A 25,801-nucleotide genomic window follows, 5' to 3' on the forward strand; every position below is an offset into this window, starting at 1 on the left:
AAATGATGAAAAACAGAACAAGGGACAGAACATGTTAAGCAGTATATCCTTGCAGTAATACATTGATCAAACATATTACACAGCAGAGCAAATATATACAGACGAAACTAAAGATCCAGTCACTGGATGTACAAAAGCATCATTCTTTATCCCACAAGCTTAAGTCTAGCATTTGACTACTGATCTGAAGGTCATGAGTTCAAATCCCAGGTCCACCAAGCTGCCACTGCTGGGCTCCTGAGCAAGGCCCATTACCCTCTATTGCTCAGTTGTATAAATTGAAATAAATTGTAAGTCACTCTGGATAAGGGTGTTTGCTAAATGGCAGAAATGTCCAAAAGAACTACAACTAGCATTTATGTGACTGGAGTATTTCATTTGAGCTATCAGCTATAGTGCTAGCACTTCAGTGGGTAGAGGAAGTACAGCCTGTTAGGTCTATAATTTTTACAGATGCACTTTTTCCCTCCCTCCGCATCTCCCCATGTCGCCTAACTACTTCCCTACTATTTTGCAATACACACTTCTATCCAGTAGGTGGCGGCTAAAGGCACCTTTTAAGTCGGTCTGTCAACAGACAATAAACAACAGGCAAAGAAGAAGAAGCTGCTGCTTCGATTTAGCCTGCGTCAGGAGCAGGTTAGCCGAGTAGAGTCAGATACTAGCTGAATACTAGCCGCCTTCATCGTGCGGATATTTATTTATTTATTTATTTATTTTTTTTAACCAAGGTAGTTATTAACCACAAGAAATGATATATGAGCAGACTGGAGTATTTTAAACTTTAGAATAAGAGTTGAATAAATCTAATCAACACAAACCAGGAAAAGGACGCGGCTCAGGTAACCAAAACAAGCTAAAGTAATACTACCTAATGTCTTCTGACAATAACTATGGCTCCAGTGGGGGCTCCATAGGTCTGACGTGATTGCCCAGCATACACAGGAGATTGGTGTTCAGGTTATTGTCATGTTCCTCAAACAATGCTAATAGGTGTATGATGATATGGAGTCTTGTGCATGGATATTTATGTGGAATTTCATTAGTTCCCCTAGTTCCTCTTTGTCATATATTGAACGTGTTGTATAAATTTAGATATATTAGTGTTGGGATGCAAAAAAAAAAGCAATTTCAAATTGGTCATGTGAAATTACTGACACAATGTGCTTATAAATAATGTTACTTATAAAATAATGCTAAAATGTTAAAACAATGTAATGCTTCATTTATATTTGTGTCAGTGTATAGTTGTGTATTTGCAACACAGAGGGGAATTATAAGTAAGCATGGCACACAGAGAGGAGCTTTCTTGAATGCTGTGCATTGTGCTTATTTGTGTTGAGTCTGTGTGATCTATCTTCATGTTGTGTCAAGAGTTTCAGAGTAATGCTATTAGAATCATTGCTCAGAATAACTGTTGCAGCCTGCTGAATGTTTCTTTGACCTCTCTTTCCAAAACTTAGAAACAATTCAAAACTTGATCTGTTGTCATGTCTTGTTTTGTCATGTTTTTCATATAAGCCGTTGTCTTTGTAAGATTGAAATACATGCTTGTTGTCTTGAAAAGGATGGCGTCATTTAGCTGGAATAGGAAAGTTGGGGAAAAGGTTTCTAAGGCAGCAATGCAGCAGTTTGAGGCTCAATCAAGAAAGGTGGAAGATCACAAGGAGCTGGAAGAAGTTGATTGGCTACATGCAATCAAGCGCAGACGTGAGGTACTGCTGGAAGACTGTGCAGCCAAAAGTAAGAGACTAAAGGATGAGGGAACACTCTTGGCTGAGCAAAGCAGGTATGTTTATGTAATGCAACTGCTTGTGTTGTGTTAATTACCAAAAGTTTGGTTAACCTAATATAAAATTAAATTTCCACCATTTTTTCAGGATGTATGGATATATATTAAATAATTGTTGTTTTTTTTACAGATATTAACATATTGAATATAAATCTTTGTAGTTATAGTAATTTTTGAGCCTCTTCTATAATGCCAATTAATGATGAGGCACAACCTCAGATGATCAGATATTATTTGAATGGTATATCAGGTTATAACACTAACCTGGCAGAGGCATTATAGCCAGTGTATTAGTTGCATCAGTGATCATGGCTTTATATATGTATATAAAGTATACAGTACTTTTAGCAAGAAGCAAGAATTAATTTTTTTGTAATTGTTTTTGCGATGAATTGAATATATTTGATAACCATATAGATGTGTTAGAACATAGCACCTTTGGTGGAAGACCACCCGATTTTTTGGCAAGCAAGTATATAGGAACAGATAGTGTACTGTGTTTTTGGGGAAAAGAAGACTGGATGCAAGCTTTCAGGTCACCTCTACCTTTATTTTTATCTGTTTGCTTTTAAACGTCCGCGCTTTATACACACATACAGCTCTGTGTTCATCTCTCTCTTTTTTGTGATTCTTTCAAAGGGTATCTACCTCCAGTTTCTTCCTCTGGGCCTAAAATGTATTCTCAATTAGGTAACGGTCTGGTGAATGATTTAGCCAGTCTAAAAACCCTCTACATCTTTCCCACTGATAAATCTTTTGTTGTGTCTTGAGCCACTGTCTGGCTGCATGATGAGGTTACTCCCAGTTAGATTGGATGCATTTCTCTGTATATTGGCAGATATGTGACATGTATTTTGTAGACTTCTGAATTCATTCTGCTGCTAATGTCACAAATTACTTTGTCAAGTTTATCGAGCACACTATGCAGCTATGCACGCCAAGCAATAATATTACAGTCACTGTGCTCGCCATCATTTGGATTATGAACAGATTCAACTCACATTTTGGCCTTTTTATTAGTTTAGTAAAAGTTCATCTTGATTCGAAAACTTTTGAGGCTCATTTCTGTATTTTTGTGCAAATTCTAATCTGACCTTCTATTCTGAATTCTGACCTGAATTCTAATTTATTTTTTATTGCTGATGGTTTGCAACTAGTGGTTTGCATCTCTGCTCTCAAAGTCTTCCTTGAATGGTGGATAGTGATACTTCTGTTTTTGTGATACCTCTGACTTGTTTTGGGGTTTTACTTCACAGCACATTGTTTCTTTATATCAGTGAAGTATTTTTCCACATTAGTTGGGGCGTTCTTAATTATATTCCTTTTTATGATTTGTAATATAGTTTCTTATTTGAAAGTATCAAACCAAATCACTTGATGGTAACAGTTTTCTTTATGATCAGAGAATGAGTACAGATCAGTTATTATAATAACCCTTCTCTGTCCATCTTTTGAAAGTAGCCTCGGAGTAATCTGTTATTGGACGTGGCTCTTGATATAGTTGCCAATCTTCTCAGCTTTTTTGTCCAAACTCTGAGCTTGCTTAACCCAAATATATTTTATTTTCCTATTTTTTTGACTTTGGTGTGTCATAAAGGCTAGTGTTGACAAAGGGGTATTTGGTACAGAGCTTTGTTAAAATTATAATTCATCCTGTTTCAACATCATTGTTATTGCATTCCACTGTTGATGTGTGATTTAAGCAGCTCAATAATAATAATACAGTGGTACACCGCTTATCGACCTTAATCCGTTCCTTAAAACCGGTCCAAATGCGAAAAGGTCGAAGAGTGAATGTAATTATCCCATAAGAAATAATGGATACCCAATTAATCCGTTCCCGACCTACCCAATAATTAACAATTTTTGCCCCGTTTTTAGCAGTATTAATACTAAATAATACATAAAATAATACAGGTACATAAATAATATTGTATATAATACAGTAAAAAGTATAAATTAAAAACTTAAAAATTTACAAAAGTAACAAAATTATTGTACTGTACTTGCTCGTACTGTACTTACTTAAACCTACAAAACCACCCATGAGATGCAGCAAAAGGCACTTTGTCTTTGTCGTCTTTCGTCAGATTTCCGTAAATTTCTTTCGCTTTTTCACAAATTATTGCCTGATCAACACCATCACCCACTCGCTGTTTCTCTTTTATCCACAGAACAAGTAATTTTTCCATCTTATTCATAGCCTGTGGTCTTTGTTTTAAGTTAACATTGCGTGACATACTGGGTAAGACATTTGCTTCTTTAATTTTTTCCTTATTGGCCAAATATGTACATATAGCAGACTTAGGTAAATTATAATTAGCAACAAGATCTTTGATACGCATACCATTTTCATACTTGGAGATAATTTCTCTCTTTGTCTCCATAGAAATCACATGCCACTTGGCCTTCACATCACTAGCTTTTTTTGGACCCATATTTCTAGTGTATTTTCACAAATTTAAACCAAAAAAAAGACTTTACACAGTATTGTATATACAATATACACGCACTAAATTGTTATATTGACCGCTAAATAACACTAATATTGTTCACAAACCGAAGTTTAAATTTACGATAGATGCTCTCTCCACGAAGGCTGAGGGATAGTTCACTCAAAAATGAAAATTCTTTCATCATTTTCTCACCCTCATGATGTTACAAACCTGTATAAATTTATTTGTTTAGATGAACATGGAGGAAGATATTTTAAGGAATGTTTGTAACCAAACCATTCATGAGCCCCATTCACTTCCATAGTGGGGAAAAAAGATTACTATGGAAGTGAATGGGGCTCATGAATGGTTTGGTTACAAACATTCCTCAAAATATCTACATGTGTGTTCATCAAAATAAAGAAATTTATACAGGTTTGTAACATCATGAGGGTGAGAAAATGATGACAGAATTTTAATTTTTAGGTGATCTATCCCTTTTAATATTAATAAATTACACTCCCTCCAATCATCTCTCTCTCCAATAGTTAATTCACTTCAAGGTTTGTGTGATTCAATAATTTACATTTTTTGATTGACATGATTGATTGTTGTTGTTATTCTGTTGTTAAAAATAAAGGATCTAATGAAGGATCTAATTTAAGGATGTGTTTATGTCCCATTAAAAGGGAATGCCTGTTCAAAAAATGCCATTTGGTTGCATAGAAACCATTGCACTTTTTTATATATCATCGCTGTCGGGCGGAAACCTCGTATGTCCAAATTTGGTCAATTTCATATTTTTTCACGTATCGATGCTATTGGTCAGTCCCCACGTGGGTCTGTTATTTTTACAAGTTATTAACCAATCTAAAGTCTTGAAAATAGCCTGAGTGCAAATCTCATAACTCCATTGGACACTTCAACTGTCCACCTCTTCCTCACTCCGCGGGAGAGATTCGCGGCATATTTCTCCTTAATAAGAGTCGCAACGAATCAACACATCTTCTGAGGTAAATGTATTCAAAACACTGGGCTCAAATAAAAAAAAATCTTGACCCTCGCTAGTTCTGGTGCTCATCTGAGGACAGGAATTTAGCGCAAGACAATCCACTGCAACGCGGACTAAACCATGTGCACTGCAGATAAGGTAACGGTTTTGGAGATATGAGGATTCCGCCCGACAGCGACGATATACTTTTCCATGGTCTTCTGCCATGTTTGAGGCATATTGAAACTTTTCATGCTTTTATGGTGCCTTATTTCAGTTACATTTACATCTTAGGCTTTGTAGTTTAGATTTTTATTGTATTTACAACTCACCTGCACCTGTATGTGGACACCTTTTTAAAAATAAATGCATATAATCATTTTTTGTTGCAAATAAAACTCTCATAGATTTTGTATATACTTTAATATATACATTTAGTTAAATCATCAAACATCTGTATGACTTGCCAGTGACTTGCTTGACTTGACTTGAATTGCTTGACATAAAGCAGTGACTTGACTTGACTTGACTTGACACTCACAAAAATTGACTCTGACTTGCTTGAGACTTGAAGGTTAAGACTTGAGACTTACTTGTGACTTGCACATGTGTGACTTACTCCCACCTCTGGACTGAAATAAGAAGAGCAGTCTAGGTAAAATATTCATTCTAATTGTCTCAATCCTGCCAAACAATGAAAGTGGCAGCAATTCCCAACTTATTAGATCCTTTTTAATAGTGTTGATTAACCTGTCATGGTTTGCCTGATACAACTGTGAAAGTCTAAGTGTAATGGTAACTCCTAAATATATAACATCCTATCTAGAATAAAATCTGTAACCTGTTCTCTGAGTAACAGTAAGGAAATCGCTAAAGAGCGCAGTAAGACTATTTTCCGAGATGTTTTCATTTACAATTAAGTGCTTTGGGTGCAAATGATCTAATGTTCAGAAGCAAAACTTTAGGAATTGGTTTTGTTTGATTATAAATATACAGTTTGACAATTTAGAATAGATGAGGTTTTTGTCCTCAAAGACCACATGTTGTTGGCATCTCCTCTTAGAATGTCAGAATTTTTTATGAAGCAGAGTCCAGCAGGACATCTCTAGATGCCTCAGGATCTCTAGATCTCTAGATGCCTCAGGATCCTCACAGGCTGGCCTCATCTTAATGAATCCGGAAACTTTGACATGGAGCATAACTGGTGCTGGTACAATTTCTGGGTGCCTCAGGATAGGCAGAAAAAGAGAATCAGTAGAGAGGAATTGGCATAGCTGCTGTTCATAATATTATCAACCACTAGATGATGATGTGCATGTACTAGAGCACAAGATTATGGGAAGTATTATGTGTACGCTTGACTAAAGAGTCTTTAATCTACATTTGAACTGGGTAAACAACCCATTTGGAAGTAACAGAATGTAGCCTCCCATCATCTGATGTTAAACCCGTACTGAATCAATACATTCAAAACAAATAGCAAATGGAGAGAAAGTGTACTTAACAATCTCTATGAAGTGAATCCAGCAGTAAACCATGGACATAATTACTGTTTTAAAAACAGGCATGATCAGAGTGTATATAGTTTTGAGTACAAGATATTTTAATAGAATGTCCAGTCTTAAATGATATTAGACAATGTTTTTATTCAGAAAATACTTCAATAGATCATTTTAACTAATCTCCTTGAAGACTTAAAGTTTCTATCAAAGACTAAATTAAATAGGTCAACAGCAGAGGGCTGATTTTGATGAAGGTATTGAAATTAGTTTACTTTTGAAGGGGAATAAAGCATTCTAATTGCAGATTAGGGAACCCCCTGAAAGTTTATTTTTTTAAAATAGTTAAACATATGGGCATTTTATCTGCATTTTAACAATATAGGAAGATTCAAGTTATAGAACTAAACAAATAAAGCCAAAGAAAGGAAAAACTTTTTTAAATAATCTGTAAAAATGGAAATCACATCGGTTGTAAATGATTAGAACTGCTTTAGTTAACAATTAAAATTGTTGAAGAGAGGTATCACCATGATGACAGAAGATCTCTCTGAGGCCTTCAGAAAAAAGCTTGTTGATGCTTATGAGTCTGGTAAGTGATTTAACAAGATCTCAAAAGATTTTGTAATCATCCATCCCACTGTCTGAAAATAATTTGAAAATGGAGAACATTTAAAACAACTGCCAAAATTGCCAAATCAGGCCATCCAAGCAAATTCCCCCCAAGAGCATTAAGGAAGATGCTTAAAGAAGTCTCCAAAAACCCAAAAATATCATCAGAGCAAGAAAGCTGTTGCTACAGTTTATGTCAAAGTGCATGTATCTACAATCAGAAAGAGACTACACAACTTTAATAACCATGGAAGGTATGCAAGGAGGAAAAGTTCGCCGCCTAGGAAAAACACAAGGGCAAGACTGAAGTTTGCCAAAGAACACAGAGAGAAATGCCAACACATCTGTGCTTTGGACACAAAAATATCAAGGACTGAAAAGTCCTCGCTGAAAAGTAAAAAACTGAGAATTCAGTAAATGCCAAGTCAAAGCCCAGATTTAAATCCTATTGAGAGCCTGTGGGGTGATTTGAAACAGACTTGCATGCAAGAAACCCCTCAAACGTTAGTGTGTTTTGTGTGTTCGATTCCGTGTGTTCTGTACCTGTGTGCAAAAACACACACCTTAGATCACCTAACAGAGGAGAATTTATCAGGCCCAAGATTGACAGAATTGACACTTAAGCCTATGCTCAACATGCGAGTAAATGAAACTTCTAAAAGTGATTGGAGCAGCCTGATTCTTTTGGTTGTCAAGAGGTCGGTCCATTTTAATGTAGACTTTAGAAAAGTCAGTGTAATGTCTGAGCTATAATTGAACTCTGTAAAATTGAACTGAACGCTGAACTATAGCTCTGAATAGCTATGAGCCTATGCCTCATTCATACTTCTGTGTACCATTAATGGTAAGAAAAATGACATTTTAAATTTGGAGAATTGAAAGATACTGGCATAGTATAGACGATAAAGCAGATTGGATTGACTTTGGCGTTTGGTTCAGTATACCTTTTACTCATGGTGGGGTATAATCTGTTGGGAATATTACCAACCCATTTATATTAAATTCAAATGAGGTTTGTGCTAGAATTCACAAAATGTATAAAATCTTAGTATTTGTAGAAATATTCTTAATTGTGGCGCAATCTTTATTGGAAAAAGGTCTGTTAATTGGAAGCAGTGACATCATCAAGGCATACGCACGGTTGTAACTATCTGCCTGTCACACTCACACCTGTCTTCATGAGGCATATCAAGATGCCCACCTGGGCAAAAAGAAAAATATAACAATGTTTCATAGTCTTCAGTGTAGTATTTTTTACATTCAAAGCTGTGCCTGCAGGGCCTGAACACCCATGTCTGCAACTGGATTCTGGACTTCCTGACTAGAAGACCTCAGTCAGTCCAGATCAGGAGCCGCACCTCAAACCCCACCGCACTGAGCACTAACACTGCTGTTAACTCTGCTGACCAATGACTGTACAGCAATGCACAGCTCAAACCACATAATGAAGTTCCCTGTTGACACGACCATGGTGGGTCTCCTCAGAGAGGAGGTGCCACAGCAAACAGGATGGTGTATAGAAAAAAGCTCTCTCTAAACTTTGGCTAAACTTTTTTTGTACTGTGTAGTGACATTATATATCTTTGCGATACTTTTGCGATGAAAGAAGGCCATCCATGATATCCTATCTATATGAATTTCAAATGAAAGTCTCGAGTTAATAATCTCACCAAGATCATTTGCTGCCATGTATAATGAAACAAAAACGGCTATTCAGAGTTACTACACTGTAAATTCGAATTAGTTCAGTTTACTAAAAAAAACTTTGGAAACCGATTGCCTTATTTTTTCAAAGCAAACTTAAGGCAAAAATCTAAGTTAGGTTAATAATTAGCTTCAGGTAAGCTGAATTTATTATTTCTGAGTAAATTTATTTAAATATCAAGCAAGTATAATAAGTAAATTTAAGTTGAAATACTTCTAAATGTAGTTAATTAAATTAAATATTTAATATATAATACTTTAAAAAATTAATTAAGCCTACTATATTAAGTTAATATTCCATTTTAAGTAATGACAACATAAAAAACTATGTGCAATCAGTTTCCAAAGTTTTTTAAGGTAAAGTGAACGATTTTTTTTAAGTACTGCTAACAGAAAAGACAAAAGACACTCATCACAAATCTAAAACTCTGAATTTTTTAAATAAACAATAAACAACAGAGTTTTAAGAACAATGCAGAAGAAATACTAAATATATAAATATATACTTCTACCTAAATAGCATGGGGACCTAATCAATAACTGCCACTTGACATCAAATAACTGCAAAAACACTTTCAAAAAAGGCAACATGCAGAAAAACACAGTCAAGTGATAGGTCACCCCAAAATGAAATTTCTGTCATCATTTACTCGTTCTCGTGTCATTTCAAACCTATTAGACTTTTTTCTGCAGAACACAAAACAAGATATTCTGAAGAATGTTGGTAACCAAAGAACCACTGGCACCCGTTGACTTCTGTTGCCAAATGACAAGTGAAAGAGTGCCAGCAGTTTTTTTGCTACTTCTATTTTTTCATCTTTTATGTTCTTCAAAAGAAAAAAATCACATGTTTAAAATAACAATAGGGTGAGTAAATGATTACAAAAGTTCCATTTTTGCTTGAACTATCCCTTTAGATTCCAGTGCTCAACTTTTAAATAAAAATTACAAAATAAAGTCTAAAACAGACATTTAGCTGAAAGGTTTAGTTATAACAATTCTTTAAAAAAAACCCAACTGATCCCTCTGATGCTGAAAGAATTTTAAATCTTTGTAACATTTAGTTTGTCAAAAGCAAAAACAGCAGCTTAGTTTAAAAGCTGTTTTTTTAAGAGTTTGAAGTTTGGGCTTGAGATTCTTACTTCCCAATGACAGAAATACTCTCTGAATAGCATCAAATGTGCTTCTCATTGTCTTTGGGTAGTCTAAATTTAGAGCATAGATCAAAGCAAAGAGAAGACATACAGCATGTGGCAAGTTTGGGACATCACCAACCACAATTTTTCCCTCGAGAATGATTGCCCTTAATGAGTCGACATTGAGGGCATGTGGAGTTTGGGCAGGCATGCCTTCTGGTAAAACTGTGAGCAGGCCAACATCAGCTGCACTCAGGTCTACATTCACATCTGAATCCTAAACAGAGAAAAGTAACAAGTGGTAATTTCTCCATACCTTGGAACACTGTCCTGTTTAAGCATGAAGCATAGAATGTGTGATCTTATTTTAAAGGGAAAGTTGATTGTAAAATGTAAATTCTGGCATTAATTACTAGGGATGAGTGAGTACAGCATTATCTGTATCTGTATCTGTTAACCATATGAATTATCCGTATCTGTATCTGTACTCGGAGTGGGTGGGGTCTAATCCGGAAGTAGGTGGGGCTTTAAATGGTAATAAATTGTCTTGAAATGGGCGGGGCTTTAACTGGTAATAATTAATTTGTAATATTTGTAACACTATCTTACTACCTTTTATGTTTTTATGAAATACAGCAAAAACGTGTCAGACACTCAGTGTCTGGTTACTGGTTAGAGACAACTGAAGGTTTAAAAAAGAAAAAAATCTCCGACAGGCAGAGACAATGCGAGTCGCATTCTACCAAGCAAGCACCACGTCTGAACGAACCCACGTTTACCAGAACTCTACTGGTTAGTAAGTACGTATTATTAACGTTACAACCCGAAGTAAAAAGCTGAAGAAACCCTAAACGTTAACGGAAAAGACCCGCGAACCCGAGTGACTGAGGGAGAGACAGAGAGCTGTTCTGTGAGTGAGCGAGACAGAGCAACACAATACATCTGTATGTGTGTAGGGGAGGGGCGCTGTGACTAGCCTATCACAGAACGCTACACAATCAGCTACCCAATGATGAATTTCATTCAATCCGAGCACAGATATTGACTCGTATTACTCGGCAGAAGTGCTTTATCCGTACCGGATACTCGTTTCAGCCGAGTATTTCAGTATAGTTTCAGGCAAATCATTGATGTCGCTGAGGTTGCATATTGCATAATTAAAATCAGCGTCTTCGTACTGAACGTTAAATGAATATGACACTTGCAGCTTCTCTTGCAGCACATGTTTCAAGGCATCAACATCAGCTGTTTTTTCAGAAATGATTACTTTCCGGATGTCACCATCGTGCACAATAACGCGAAGTATCATTGCCATGGTTAGATGAAATTCTGAAGTAAAAAAACTAAATTCAATATCACAAATAATAAAAAAATAATAGCGTAATCATGTAATTTAGCAGCAGATGTAATGCTTCAATGTGACTAGCAAATGACCTCGGACATTGTACGCTGTCAAAGGGAAGGGGTCATTAAGGTCAGAAGGCAGAATGACTTGCACTGAATGCAAACTACACAATTCATAAGAGCGCAACCGCTCAATGTACCATGCAGTCTGGGGTTTACAGAGGAACATTATGTCAGTGTTGGTTGCCAAAACCTTCTCAATCTGCATGAATTCTGGCAAACCTGAACAAGATCCAACTGATTCTACCATGTCCGGGCAATACTTAATACCATCAATGGTAACACTGGGCGAAACAAGCACTGTACAGCAATTCAGACTTCTCAGGCGCAGATGTTCTTGAACATTGTCAGGAAAAGCTGTTACATTCTGATCAACTGGGGGTAGTGCTCTACGTAATGATGCTTTGGACGCAGAGTGAAGTTCGGAAACACTTCTTGAAGCAAAGCTCTGTGTTCAGAGATCTTGCAACTCAGAAAGTCAACAGTGTCATCAGTAAGCTTGACAGACATACTCAGTTCAACAATGTCTTTTAAAAGCATTAGAATTTCCCAGGTATGTTCATTCTCTCCCACCTTATGGCAAATCAAGAGTGGGAGGAGTCTCAAAAGGGTCCAATTTTCATGCCCATTTCCCCCTATTGTTCTTTTATTTGAGAACGATGTTGGAATAGGCTGTGGCTGGTCAGTCCTATCTGAAAATTTGTACGGGAATTGTTTTACGACACTATTTAAGGACTCCAGGGAAAAGTAATGTTTTCTGATTAAATCCTGCAAACATAATGCCATCTCTACAGGAACATTGCCCTCCTGCAGATCATGCAACAGATCTGGGGGGAAACCACCAATTGCGTGAAAGTGTTTCAAACTGTCACTCAATGGACAGCTACTCTTCACACCATACTGCGCAACCAAAGTACTGTCCCGTTGAAAATCTTGTACATGCTGCTGATGTTTTTCTTTTGTTCGTATTTCAAAGCAGCCTGACCTAACTTCCTTTACATTAATGTCCTCCCTTGTGGCCATGCAAAATCTACATGGGAGATTCACTCTAAAGCTCTCCTGAAAACCTGCTAAGGAATGTGCACCCAAATTATCTGCCAGGACATGCAGAACAGACCCCCTGATACATGACCCCAACTGCTCAACAAATACTCCTTGCTGTTCAAGACATTTTAGGTCTTTAATTAGAGGGTGAAGTATTTTTGAATAGCCATGCTTCTTAACTACACTTGTTTTACACAGAAGAGCTAGCTGAATGGTGTGTAAAGATGACGTGTGCTTTGCTGGCAAGTTGATGGCACACAATTTGTGCTTCTTCCGTGATGTTCTGAGTGGATTAGCCACCTCGAAATTATCTATGTATAGGTTAAGAAATATTTTAACATCATCTGCAAAAATTGAATTCTCTCTATAATGTGTACCATCCATGTAATTGCTGTATCCCTTTGATATCTCAATTGTAGTCAGAACCTTATCAAGAACTTCTTGTTTATTCAGCAATTTCTGCAACAATTCAATAATCGGGACATACACGTAATACTCATCATCAATTTTGTATTCAACAGGCATGATAACCGGAAATTCTTCCAAGAAGTATGATGTTCTCCTATTGGTTGTGGAAGGAAGACCTCCTTCCTTTGTACATTGTAGCAGCACACTGCTGTCACTGACTGCCCTGACAAGTTCTTTCACAACTAAGTTGTCTGCCCCACCATAGTGTTTAACAATAATCTGTCGTATTGTGCTATGTAACAATGACTCGGACAGCAAGTTAATTTGATTCAACTGCTGGATTATTTCTTGTGTTGCACTATCGGAAATATGCAATATGGTTCGCATTTTGAGAAACAGGGATGCCAAATTGTGTTCAAGCTTTTGTTGTGTGTCATTCAGCTGGTCTTGCTCCATTGGCAATCCGATTTTACAGATCTAAAGTACAAAATAACATTTTAGATGTTGGTTTCAAACACGAGGTGCTCAAAGCTACAAACAGTCCAAAAGATGTTTATGTAAAGACAAGTTTAAACATTCCTAACATGTTCTGCAAAGTAATATTAATTGAAGTGTTGAATGATGATAACTAACAAACAAGAAAAACAAAAATATGCCTTAATTAATTACCTTAATCGGTGGATGCTCAAACCGTCTTCAGTCCATGAGCTTCAGCAAAGTGTGGGGGAGGGGAGTTGTGCTTCCTTGCGCATGCCCAATGAAATGTCTCAAACATTTCAAGTAATATTACTTAATTTTTATTAGTAATCTCAAATATTTATTTTAACATTTTACCAATAATAAACTATTTTTAGTAAACTCAAAATTTTAGTCAGATTTTAGTAAACATAATAGCATTTTTCTAGTGAAGTATATTATTTGATTTTACAGTGTGTGTAATCAGAAAAATTACTTATAGCTGCATGTGTTTGTAGCACAAGTTCTTGTCAGAATTATGTAGGAGGCAGCACATTTTTCAATCCAGTTTTTGATGATGCCTCTCATCTGGCTTTGCTGATACAAGCAGTGTTGTATAAAGTACTAGAAAGCAATACTTGAGTAAAAGTACAAGTATCGTACTAGAAAAAGTCTTTGGTAGAAGTGAAAGTTACCTTTTAGAATATTACTCAAGTAAAAGTCTTAAAGTATCTGATATATACTGTACTTAAGTATCAAAAGTAATTTTCTGATATTTAATGTACTTAAGTACTTGAAGTAAAAGTAAGAAGTAAAATTTCAGTGATTTTCGGTAGGCATAACAGCAGGGGCAGTTCTAGGATTTCATCTTTAGGGGGTTTAGCACTCAGTGAGAATTTAAAACAAGAAGAGTTTTATGTTGTATATTATATGACTACATAGTAAGCCAAAAGTTATGGTATTATTAAATGGCAAAAGTGGACAACAAAATTTTATGCATGATGCAATGATGCCAGTCTTGAATCAAATCAGTTCATGTATGTGTTCATTCTCTACGAACAGTGTCATTAATGCATGAATGCAGTCATTAATAAAAAAAAAAAAATCACAAGACAAAGACCAAATCAATAAATTAGAAATATAACAGAGTAAAAGTATACATTTTATCTAGGAAATGTAGTGGAGTAAAAGTGAAAGTTGACATAAATTTAAATAGTGAAGTAAAGTACAGATACGTGAAATTTCTACTTACAGTAACGAAGTATTTGTACTCTGTTACATTACAACACTGGATACAAGACTGTGTCATTCACATATCATTGGCAACCATACTTTGCCCTTGAAACTACACTCTTGCTCACATCGAATGGTGCAATTTTCTCTGACAGAGAGCTAATAAACACTTGTCACAGGTTAAACTATTACTAATGACAGAGGAAGAATGACTATATCCAGCAACTAGCTGGATGTTTACCACTGGACAAACTGTTTGTCATAATGATGTATAATATACCTTGTATAAAGAACCATTATGGATGAAATTACACATTGTCATTGATTTGAAATTCATTAAGAATAATCAGCATCTCCTAAACACACTGAATATACTTTGCATATACAGTGCATGAATCTGCACAGCACCTCAGGTGGAATTTGACCTCTCCATCTGTGAAAAAGGCCTCAGAGCTTTCCTTATTAATTAAAGCAAAGCTCATCTAACTGGTCAAGAAAGAAGAAGGTAGATACCTTTTAACTGGTTAAATAAGCAGTGTTAATACATTGCTATTCAAACAATATAAACACATCTGTGTTTTAACATTACACAACACAGGTATCTGTGAGGTATTTACCCTTTGTGCACACACAAACATTGACAATTGTCTTGATTAATACACATGTCCTAGTTTAGAGCTCTTATCATTTGTCTGGTCAATATGTCATGTGGTTTCCTTCAGACACTGGGAAGCGGTGAGGAAATGGGATGAGGCCATTCAGTTGACTCCAGAAGAAGCTGTAATTTATGAGATGAAATCTCAGGTATGTGTGAGTTCCTAACACATACATATAATATTAACGTTTCTATGTTTTTCAATATTTTGTTTAGCCAAGCTGACCCTTCACTTTTCTTTCATTTTTTTAATGTTTTCTGTTATAAAGCTTTTGGCCATTAGTCCATGTTATCCTCTTCTTGTCTGTTGTGCCATAGCTCCAGACCTATGGACTGATTGCTGCATCTGATCACTTTTGGTGTGCCTCTTACTTTGGCTTTGTCTGTCTGACATGAACATACTTCCCACACTATTTAGAAAGCAATTAAAATTATGCCATATACCAGAGGTATTCAACTAAAATTTAAAGAGGTCCAGTAAGAGAAAATTTCTTGAAGCAAAGGTCCGGAAGATCAAAATGTCTAACTAGTTAATGTGATATATATTTAAGTAGCCTAGTAGTTGTATCAACATCTGCAAGCAATCAATACCTGACTGTCAAATCAAATAAATTCAGTACAATTCAAAAACCTTTTGACAATATTTATTGTCACGTAACATAGAACTGAACATGTGTATGATTGTAGATATGTATAACGTTCTCTCATTAAATAAATAAAAGTAAGGCTACATTTCAAAATAAGAGAAAATAAATAAAATGTGAAAATTGTGTATGTTTAAATAAAGTGCTTAACTTTCTCTTTTATATCTCAGTGAGAGAACTGAGCTCTAGCTTGGCTTGGGTTAGGGTTAAACCTGGGCTTGAATGGAGTCAGGGCCATTCTCATACACATGTGGAGGTGCTCATTAGTGACCCTGGAACCATATTTAGTTTTGATTATGTTCATTGTAGAGAAAGCTGCCCCGCAGTTGTATGTAGAGCCAAACATGGTCAGAATGTATAGGGCTACTTCCCTCAGACCTGGGAAAGCTGTCTCAGGGATGCTGTCTTCAGATTTGAGTGGATATGTTTGTTCAAAACCTTTATGTTTTGTCTCATAATGGTGTTTCACATTGCCACTTTTAATAGGTGCCACGGTTTCTGAACATATGAGACACACTGGTTTAGTGTGAAGTGGGAAGTATGAACAGAAATCAGTCTGTCCATTCTGGATTAAATTCTCTATTTTCACCGTCCACCCTTCTTCTTTTGGAGAGCGTCATTTGTTCTTTATTCTCCCTTTCTCCGTCTCACTCGTCTGTTTCTCTCCCTGTCTCCGTTTCACTCGTCTGTTTCTCTCCCTTTCTCCTTCTCACTCGTCTGTTTCTCTCCCTTTGTTTTCTACATGTATCGCTATCTTTCTTTCACGTGTAACTTTACTCTAATTCTCTCTCATCTGTCTTGCACTGTTGAGTCGCAGGGTTTACTTCAGGAATGCACAGACTTGATTGGCTGAGTGGTGTCACGTGGGATGGTTTAACTCGCATGCAATTGGTCTGTACGTTTCCACTACCACTACCGTAAAGCTGCGCTGATTAAATTAGAAGCGCTTCGTCAAGTTTTAAATCGTAAACTTTTGTTTTGGCTGTAGGTCCGGGTCCGGACTGGACAGCTTCTGGGTCCAGACCCGGACCGCGGTCCGCCTGTTAGTGACCTATGCCATATACAGTATCTCACAGAAGTGAGTACACCCCTCACATTTTTGTAATTTTGTATTTTATTATATCTTTTCATGTGATAACACTGAAGAAATTACACTTTGCTACAATGATGACAACACGGAGCTGGTGGATGTTCGAGACCTTGTGCTCTTTCACCTTCCATTTGAGTTTGCCTCACAGATGCTTAACAGGGTTTAGGTCTGAAGACATGCTTGGCTAATCTGTTATCTTTACCCTCAGCTTCTTTAGCAAGGCAGTGGTCATCATTGAGGTGTGTTTGCGGATGTTATGTTGGAATACTGCCCTGCGGCCCAGTCTCCCAAGGGAGGGGATCATGCTGTACCTCTTCTAAAGATGAGGCTTCCTTCAGGGACAACAGACATGCAGACCAATTTGATGCAGTGTGCGGTGTACGGTCTGAGCATTGACAGGCTGACCCCCCCACCCCTTCAACATCTTCAGCAATGCAGCAGATGGCAGCATTCATACGTCTATTTCTCAAACACAAACTCTGGATATGAAGCTGACCATGTACACTCAACTTCTTTGGTTGACCATGGCGGCTTTATTTTATATTCAGGGCTGGATTCAAAATCACAATGAAAATCAAAGTAAAAATTGTGAAATTACAGGCATCTTGCATCATATGGGATTTTTCCTTTAGCTATTTTCCTTTACATTTTCAATTTTTTCCAGTAGCTGAACCACTTGTTCAATCTGATTGGGTTGTAGGTCCTGCCTCATTCTACAAGGATAGTGACAAGGATGCTAACAAAACACAAAACTAGGGACAAAGGAGAGAGCTATAGTCTGTGACCACCATCTGCAAAACCATTCCCATTTTGGAGGTTGTGTTACAGTTGCCCCTGCAGTGCACCTGTGTTGTCACTTTCTTGATTTGTAATTACTTATGCTTCTTAACCAGACAGATTGATATTCCTGACTTTTAATTGACTTGTTATACTGTGAGAATTAAGTGTTCCCTTTATATATTTTTAAATAAATAAATAAAAATCGGTAGCATAAATACTGTATTGTTACAGGACCATTTTATTGCAGCAGAAGTGCATTATGTTGGAAATGCACATGCACAGAATACATAGCTATATCCTATTTAAAGATTACCTACCTCCAATTAAATTGGAAAGATATTTTGTATTTCTCTTAAGCTGTACCCATTGATGTATACACATGATAGCATGCAGCAGGCATTTCAATATGGTGTATTTAAGTTTTAATAACATACATGGATCCCAGAGACAGCGCTGTTCAGGTATACTACTGCCAGACATTGATACAGTACATCTAGTTCACTGAGTCGCCTGATGTCAGTGACCGGGAGAGAGGAAGCATTGTAACCATTGTTCAAGGAAGTGGAAGCATGGTAAGCGGGCAGGTGTCTGTGCTAGGCTAAAAACAAACCCTAGCCAGCCGGCTCTCCTGTCCATTCTGCTCTCAAATGTTCGCACCCTCGACAATAAACTGGACTACATCCGACTTGAGCAGACTACACGGGCGAGAGTTTAGACCCTGCTGCGTCTTTGTTTTCACAGAGACATGGCGTGCAGAAATGCAGCTCTGCGCAGTAAGGCTTGCGGTTCTGGTGTGTGTGTTTATATCAACAAAAAAATGGTGTTTGTGCTTGTTTCTAGTTACTGCTCAGCTTTAGTGAAGTTTGTGAGTGTTAGATCCAGGACATTTTATTTACCACGGGAATTCACCACGGTTTTCATAGTGTACATATCCCCCGATGCTAATGCTAAAGAGGCTCTATGTGAGCTCAATGAGGATATTAGCAATCTGCAGAATGCTCACCCTGCTGAACTGTTTATTATTGCCAGAGATTTGAATTATGCAAATCTTACATCAGTGCTCCCTAAATCCCATCAGCATGTATCACAAACATCCCCGGTGTGTATTGTACGGAGCCCTGTCCCCATCTCAGCTACTCAGACCATGAGTTATGTTATGAGTTATGTTATGCTAATTCCAGCATACAGACCACTTGTCAGATGCTCTAAACTGGTTCTGAAGCAGGGGAAAACCTGGAAAGCAGGAGCCACCTCTGCTCTTTAGGACTGTGAACGCACTGACTACATCTTCAGGGAGGCTGCAACCAACGGCGATTCAACCTGGAGGAGTACACGGCATCAGTGACCAGCTATGTCAGCAAGTGCATTGATGACAAGACCATCACAACATGCTCCAACCAGGAGCTGTGACTTAGCCTTCAGAGCAGGAGACAGGGCGGCCCTAAGAACAGCAAGGGCCAAAATGTCCTGAGCCATCAGAAAAAAGAAAGTGTGCAAATGCCCAGACAATCCACAGCCACGACCCTTTATTTAGCCCTCATCCACCTGGACAATAAAGACACTTGCTGAAGACTGTGTAGCAATGTACTGCTCGAACTATATCAAAGTTCACCAATGCCATGACCTTTGTGGGTTTCATCAGCAAGAACGACGAGTCAGCATACAGAGAGGGAGTGCAACAGCTAACTGCCTGGTGTAGAGCCAACAACCTGTCTTTGAATGTTGATAAAACTAAAGAGATGTTTTGTTGACTTCAGAAGAGCACAGAGCGACCACTCTCCGCTGAACATTGATGGATCCAAGATCGTCAAGAGCAACAAATTCCTTGTTCATCTAGCAGAGAACGTCACCTGGTCACTCAACACCAGCTAAATTACCAAAAAAAAAAACAGCAGGGTCTCTACTTCTTATGAAGGCTGAGGAAAGCACATCTCCCTCCCCCATCCTACGTTTTACAGTGAGACCATTGGCAGCATCCTGAGCAGCTGCCTCACTGTCTTGTTTGGGAATTGCACCATCTCGGATTGCGAGAACATCGTTGGAGTCTCTCTTCCCTCTTTCACGGACATTTACACTACATGCTGCATCCACAAACCCAACAGCAATGTGGATGACCCCAAACACTCCTCACACACACTCTTCTCCCTCCTGCCATCTGGAAAAAGGTAACAAAGCATTTGGGCCCTCATGACCAGACTGTGTAACAGTCCACAAGCCATCAGACTCCTCAACAACTTTGTGGCTAAGACTTAAGTCCTTAGCTCTGTGTTATTCTATGAAGGTCTGATTTTATTCTTTGTATCACCATGGTCCTGGAGAAATGTTGTCTCATTTCATTGTGTACTGTGTCAGCTGTATATGGGTGATATATAGTGCTTATTTATAGTGTGTATATATAGTGCTTATTTATAGTGTGTGTATATAGTGTTTATTTATACACACACGTGCACACAAAAAAAAAAAAAACTGGTTTATCACACCTGAGTTCAATTTCTCTAGCCACACCCAGGCCTGATTACTACAACAAATGAAACAAATGAAAAAGAAAGTAATTGAGATCTATCAGTCTGGAAAAGGTTATAAAGCGATTTCTAAAGCTTTGGGACTTTAGTCACAGTGAGAGCCATTAACCACAAATAGTGAAAACATGGAACAGTGGTGAACCCTCCCAGGAGTGGCCGGCTGACCAAAATTACCCCAAGAGCACAGCGACAACTCATCCAAGATGTCACAAAAGACCCCACAACAACTGAACTGCAGGACTCATTTGCTTCAGTTAAGGTCAGTGTTCATGACTCCAACATAAAGAGACTGGGCAAAAATGGCCTGCATGGAGCTCCAAGATGAAAACCGCTGCTGAGCAAAAAGAACATAAAGGCTTATCTCAGATTTGCCAGAAGACATCTTGATGATCCCCAAGACTTTTGGGAAAATACTCTGTGCACTGACAAGACGAAAGTTGAACTTTTTGGAAGGTGTGTGTCCCATTACATCTGGAATAAAGTAACACTGCATTTTAGAAAAAGAACATCATACCAACAGTAAAAAATGGTAGTGGTAGTGTGATGGACTGGAACTGTCTTGCTGCTTCAGGACCTGGAAGACTTGCTGTGATAAATAGAACCAATTCCACTGTCTACCAAAAATTCCTGAAGGGCAATGTGCAGCCATCTGTTCATGACCTCAAGTTGAAGCGAACTTGGGTTCTGCAGCAGGACAATGATCCAAAACACATCAAATCCACCTCTGAATGGCTGAAGGAAAAACAAAATGAAGACTTTGGAGTGGCCTAGTCAAAGTCCTGACCTGAATCCTATTGAGATGCTGTGGCATGACCTTATAAAGGCGGTTCATGGCCCCTTTGGAAACCCTCCAATGTGGCTGAATTACAAAAATTCTGCAAAGATGAATGGACCAAAATTCCTCCTCAGTGATGTAACAGACTCATTGCAAGTTATCGCAAACATTTGATTGCAGTTCTTGCTGCTAAGTGTTTCCAAACCAGTTATTGGGTTTAGGAGCAAGCACTTTTTCACACGGCCATGTAGGTTTGGATTTTGTTTACCATTAATAATAAAAACCTTCATTTAAATTTGTTTGATGATCTGAAACATTAAAGTGGGACAAACATGCAAAAAAAAATCAGGAAGGGGCAAACACTTTTTCACACCACTGTATCACATCTAGTAGTGACAGCATAGAGCATTTTGTATTAGACCACGCAGTTTTTACATTTAATATTTCGTTGCATATACCTTGCTTGCAACTTGCTGACATCAGCAGATCTTTGGTTTCTTCTTTTGTGATGCAACCACATTTAGTCATTCAGTTTTTTTTCAGGGATTTTCTCCTGTCCCTGTCCTGTTTTGTTGTCTGGTGAGTGAGTGGGCCAGACTAAAGCCTTAGCCTTACACTTGCCCATTTTTTTTCTTCCAAAACATCACCTTCAAGAACTGACTGTTTACTTACTGATTAATGTATGCAACCTGTTAACAGGTTGCTTGGCTTTATCTGGATGTCAGAGGCAGGCAGAGGGAAAAAAATCAGGCATGGTCAAAATTCAGATTTACAGTCCATGACAAGTCAAAACAAAGACCGATTCCTAAGCAAATGCAGAGCAACACAAAGTGCAGCCAGCTGCTGTGTGTTGCACAGCTCAGTTCACAACAATCAGTACAAACATACATGCCATGTCTTTCATTTGCATATATCATCAGGTGACACACCCTGCAGTTTCAGTTGCTATGCTGGTGATACCAAATTTTATATACATACCACCACTCACAGGTACACTAGTGGCTCCAGCATTAATGAAATAGGTCTGACAGACCTAAAGACTTGGGTAAATTCTAAACCTCTTACTTTCTGAGGCTTAACAGTAAGAAATCTGAGGTCAAACTGTGCAGAACTCAACTTTGGCAAACCATAAAATTAACATAAAGGATTTGTAAGACATAACTTATTTGTGCTGTGATCCTCTAGGTGTTAACCATACTGCAAGAGGACTTCGCTGCAGTGCAGGCAGCAGAAATGGCAGTGAAACTTCAACCAGTGTGGTGGGAGGCATGGCAGACTTTAGGACATGCCCAAATAAACCTTGGTGAGGTAGACCTTGTAAGTGCACAAGACACTTTCTGTTACAATAAATGCAATAACCCAAAGTCCACACAAATATTAACTAGAAAGAAAAAAAGAAACATTACACTACAGCCATATATGGGCAACAGAACAACCCAAAAGTAGACTCAAAAGAAGTTAGCACAACCACCCACCTAAATCAGTTTACACGTACTGAACAGAGTGGAGTGGAGCAGCTTTAACCACTGCAACCTGAAACCGCTAGTTGTTTGTCCTGCTTATAAAATCAGTTTATCCTGCATCTTTGCCATAGCCATGCAGAATCACTTGGTTTAATGCACAAATAATGCACAAATGGCTCTATAATGGACCAAAGAATCATACACTGTGATGACAATTACAATTGTTAAGCAATAGCTTGTTTTGTATTATGTATTTAAATAGCTGTTTTGCATATTTTATGTTACTATTGAATGTCCATGTCATTATATCTAACTTGATATTCTGATTAAAACAAATATTTGATGGACATGGTTACCTTTAGCTTAACAAATGTCTTTCTCTTATCTACTTTGTATTCAGACACCTGTCAGCCATTTCTGTGTCTGTTTCAGGCTGTACGTTCCTTCCAGGTAGCACTGCACCTACACCCATTAGAGCGCCACCTGTGGGAGGAAGATTTGAGATGGGCACTACATCAACGTGAAAAGAAACTTGCTATGCAGCAGAAAGCCACACAAGATGATCAGACCCGAAAACTTATTGATGATCCTCCCGAGCTGCAACAAGATTATGGGGACTTTGATTGTGATGAGGTCATAGCTGCCTGCACAGCCATAGCAGACCGCCAACAGAGATATGAAGAGTTAAGAAGGAACAATATCCTGGATGTGCAAGATGTTCCTAATGAAATGGTAGTCAGGAATTCTAACTTAAATGCTTCAAAGCATAGTTTGGTTAAAGCAAGAATTATATAAGAAGTGACACTTTTGTAAACACAATGTAAACAAAGCTGTCCAGCAGTTTATTACACACAGTTAGGAGCTCCTGGGACAGTTAATTGACAGACCACCAGAGGGTGCTGCCAGGAATATTTTTCAGAGCCAGATTTTACATTATACCCCATGCATGTTGTGCTTTGCCCTTCATATTGTTCTACCTTCCTGGTACCTGTCATGGTACCTGTTCCTCATTTACCCAAATGTTTTGCCCTATATATTATAGCAGTTTTGTATCTGTCTTTGTCAGTCATTGTTTTGGGTTTGCATGGTATGGTTGAGTGTGTGTCCTGGTTCCTGTATTTTTGCTGTGTTTTGTTACTCATGTTGTATTTGTCCTGTGTTTGATGTAAGTCTCATTGTAGTTTACTTTTGGTAATTAAAGCCATTCTTTACTTGATCCTGCATCTGGGTCTGATTCTCTGCATGCGGGAGATCATGATTACTGCAGAGGTCTGGGCTTGATCCCTGCTTTCAGCTGTGTCTCCCGATCGTTACACACACATTTTGGTTTTCATAACAGAGAAAACAACTCCATAGGAGCTAGCAGTATATTCGTTTTAGATCAATATAGCGTTCAGCGTCAGTTCAGGCAGGCCACATAGGCCACGTTCACACTGCAGGTAAAAGTGGCCCAAATCTGATTTTTTTGGGGTCAAGTGACCAGGTCAGACTTATTCAGGAGTAGTGTGAACTAGTGTTAATTTCGTCACCTATTTTTAATTTACTCTTAGTCTTAGTCTTGTGCCAAATGTCCTTGTTAGTTTTAGTCATATTTAGTCATTCACATATCTTTTTTGTTAGTCTTAGTTTTAGTCGACTAAAAGTCTCGTCATTTTAGTCTAGTTTTAGTCAAAAGAAAACTCAAGGTATCTTAGTCAAGTTTTAGTCGACTAAAAGTCTTTTAATTTTAGTCTAGTTTTAGTCAAAAAATTGTAGCTTGACCACATCTGGAATCTATTGTAAGAATAAATACAACGAGGCCTCATTAAATACAATAATATCAGGAACACAAGTGTTATAGTGGAAATAAATAACTTAATGAAAAGCCTAAGATCAAAACTGTAATACACATACAAATGAACAACTTAATGCAAGTTATGGTATTGCACACACCATTATTGATGATATTTGGAGCAATATTACGTGTAATTGTTAAACTTGATTCCTTTACATATACATTTGCTTTTAAGCCTAATTATTAATTTTGATTATGATGTGATTGTGACACGGGCATGGGAAGAGGTTTCTGGTTGGGGGTGCTGAGTTTTTTCTGTCACCACTTTTGAATAAGAAACAATATCAAGGCTATAAAACTTGTCAAAACTCCACGAATCACAAAAGTATCAGTGAGAAGTTGAGAACACTTGTTTAAACAGTGCATACACTCGAACTGCACATCACATTTTTTACTTTATTGATACTGCTTTTAATCGTAATGCAAAGGCCAGTCATCGGGACATAAGCTGTCATGTACAATAAAAGAGCCTGCACAGTGACAGGAAATATAATTGAACACAAAAAGCCTGCCTAGACCTAGGGTGGACTTGCGCTCATGACTTTTTTTTTTTTTTTTTGAGCGGCGTGTGGACGAATTCTTTCTACGCACACACTATTTTATTTCTTGATAACACACCGTTGCCATGAAAAACAGAGCGTTGCCATGGACAAACAGGATTCTAACCGTAGAGATGGAGCGCACTATTTTCTTTAGCGGAAACAATACAATTGTTTTTAAATCAATAAACTTCTTTTTAAATCATCATTTTGAGTCAAATTATCGATTTATTTGGTAGGTAGCAATATAATAAGCGGGATCCGCTTCGCGGACCTGTAACTTGAGCAACAGCGCGAAGCCGCGAACTCGTTCTGAATATTTTAAAGGCCTAACAGCTGATGAAAAAGCAGAGACAATTGTAGATGAAAATGAAGAGAGATTTTATCTTAGTTTTTATTTTATACAAAACATTTTCGTCTCGTCTTTTTTCGTCAACAATAATGCATGTTAATTTAGTGTTAACTTAGTGTCAGTGTTTTTGGACAGTGGTGCAGTCTTGTCATCGTCTCGTCTTAGTCATGAAAAAAAAGGTTGTTGACGAACATATTTCGTCTCGTCTCGTCTGACGAAATTAACACTAGTGTGAACACTCAAATCTATCCCAGATCTGATTTTTTCAAATCAGATTCAGACCACTTCCATATGTGGTCCTGAATCAGACCCAAATCTGATTTTTTTCCAATGTAGCCACAGTGTGAACAACCAAGGTGGATTTGATGCGACTTTTACGTCAATCTACATCAACATTCGTCACAATTATGCGCCGACGAGTACGCACACAAAC

General features: G+C 37.7%; 1 protein-coding gene across 1 annotated transcript; it reads left to right on the forward strand.

The window, feature by feature from the left end:
* The first annotated feature begins 601 nt into the window (after window positions 1–601).
* Window positions 602–23,859, forward strand: ttc33 (tetratricopeptide repeat domain 33). The gene is made up of 5 exons (XM_060863205.1): window positions 602–842; window positions 1,568–1,789; window positions 15,437–15,518; window positions 22,366–22,497; window positions 23,076–23,859. Exons 2-5 carry the CDS (start codon window positions 1,569–1,571, stop codon window positions 23,436–23,438), a joined length of 798 nt encoding a protein of 265 aa, XP_060719188.1. The 5' UTR covers window positions 602–842; window position 1,568; the 3' UTR covers window positions 23,439–23,859.
* The last annotated feature ends 1,942 nt before the right edge of the window (window positions 23,860–25,801 follow it).

This window comes from Tachysurus vachellii, chromosome 26 (assembly GCF_030014155.1).
Source record: "Tachysurus vachellii isolate PV-2020 chromosome 26, HZAU_Pvac_v1, whole genome shotgun sequence".
NCBI classification, from domain to species: Eukaryota; Metazoa; Chordata; class Actinopteri; order Siluriformes; family Bagridae; genus Tachysurus; species Tachysurus vachellii.

Excerpts from the sequence above, each read along its gene's own strand:
- ttc33 (XM_060863205.1), top strand. The coding sequence starts at position 1,569 with ATGGCGTCATTTAGCTGGAATAGGAAAGTTGGGGAAAAGGTTTCTAAG. Across the intron at positions 1,790-15,436 it reads CTCTTGGCTGAGCAAAGCAG|ACACTGGGAAGCGGTGAGGA; the intron begins GTATGTTTATGT and ends GGTTTCCTTCAG. Across the intron at positions 15,519-22,365 it reads TTTATGAGATGAAATCTCAG|GTGTTAACCATACTGCAAGA; the intron begins GTATGTGTGAGT and ends GTGATCCTCTAG.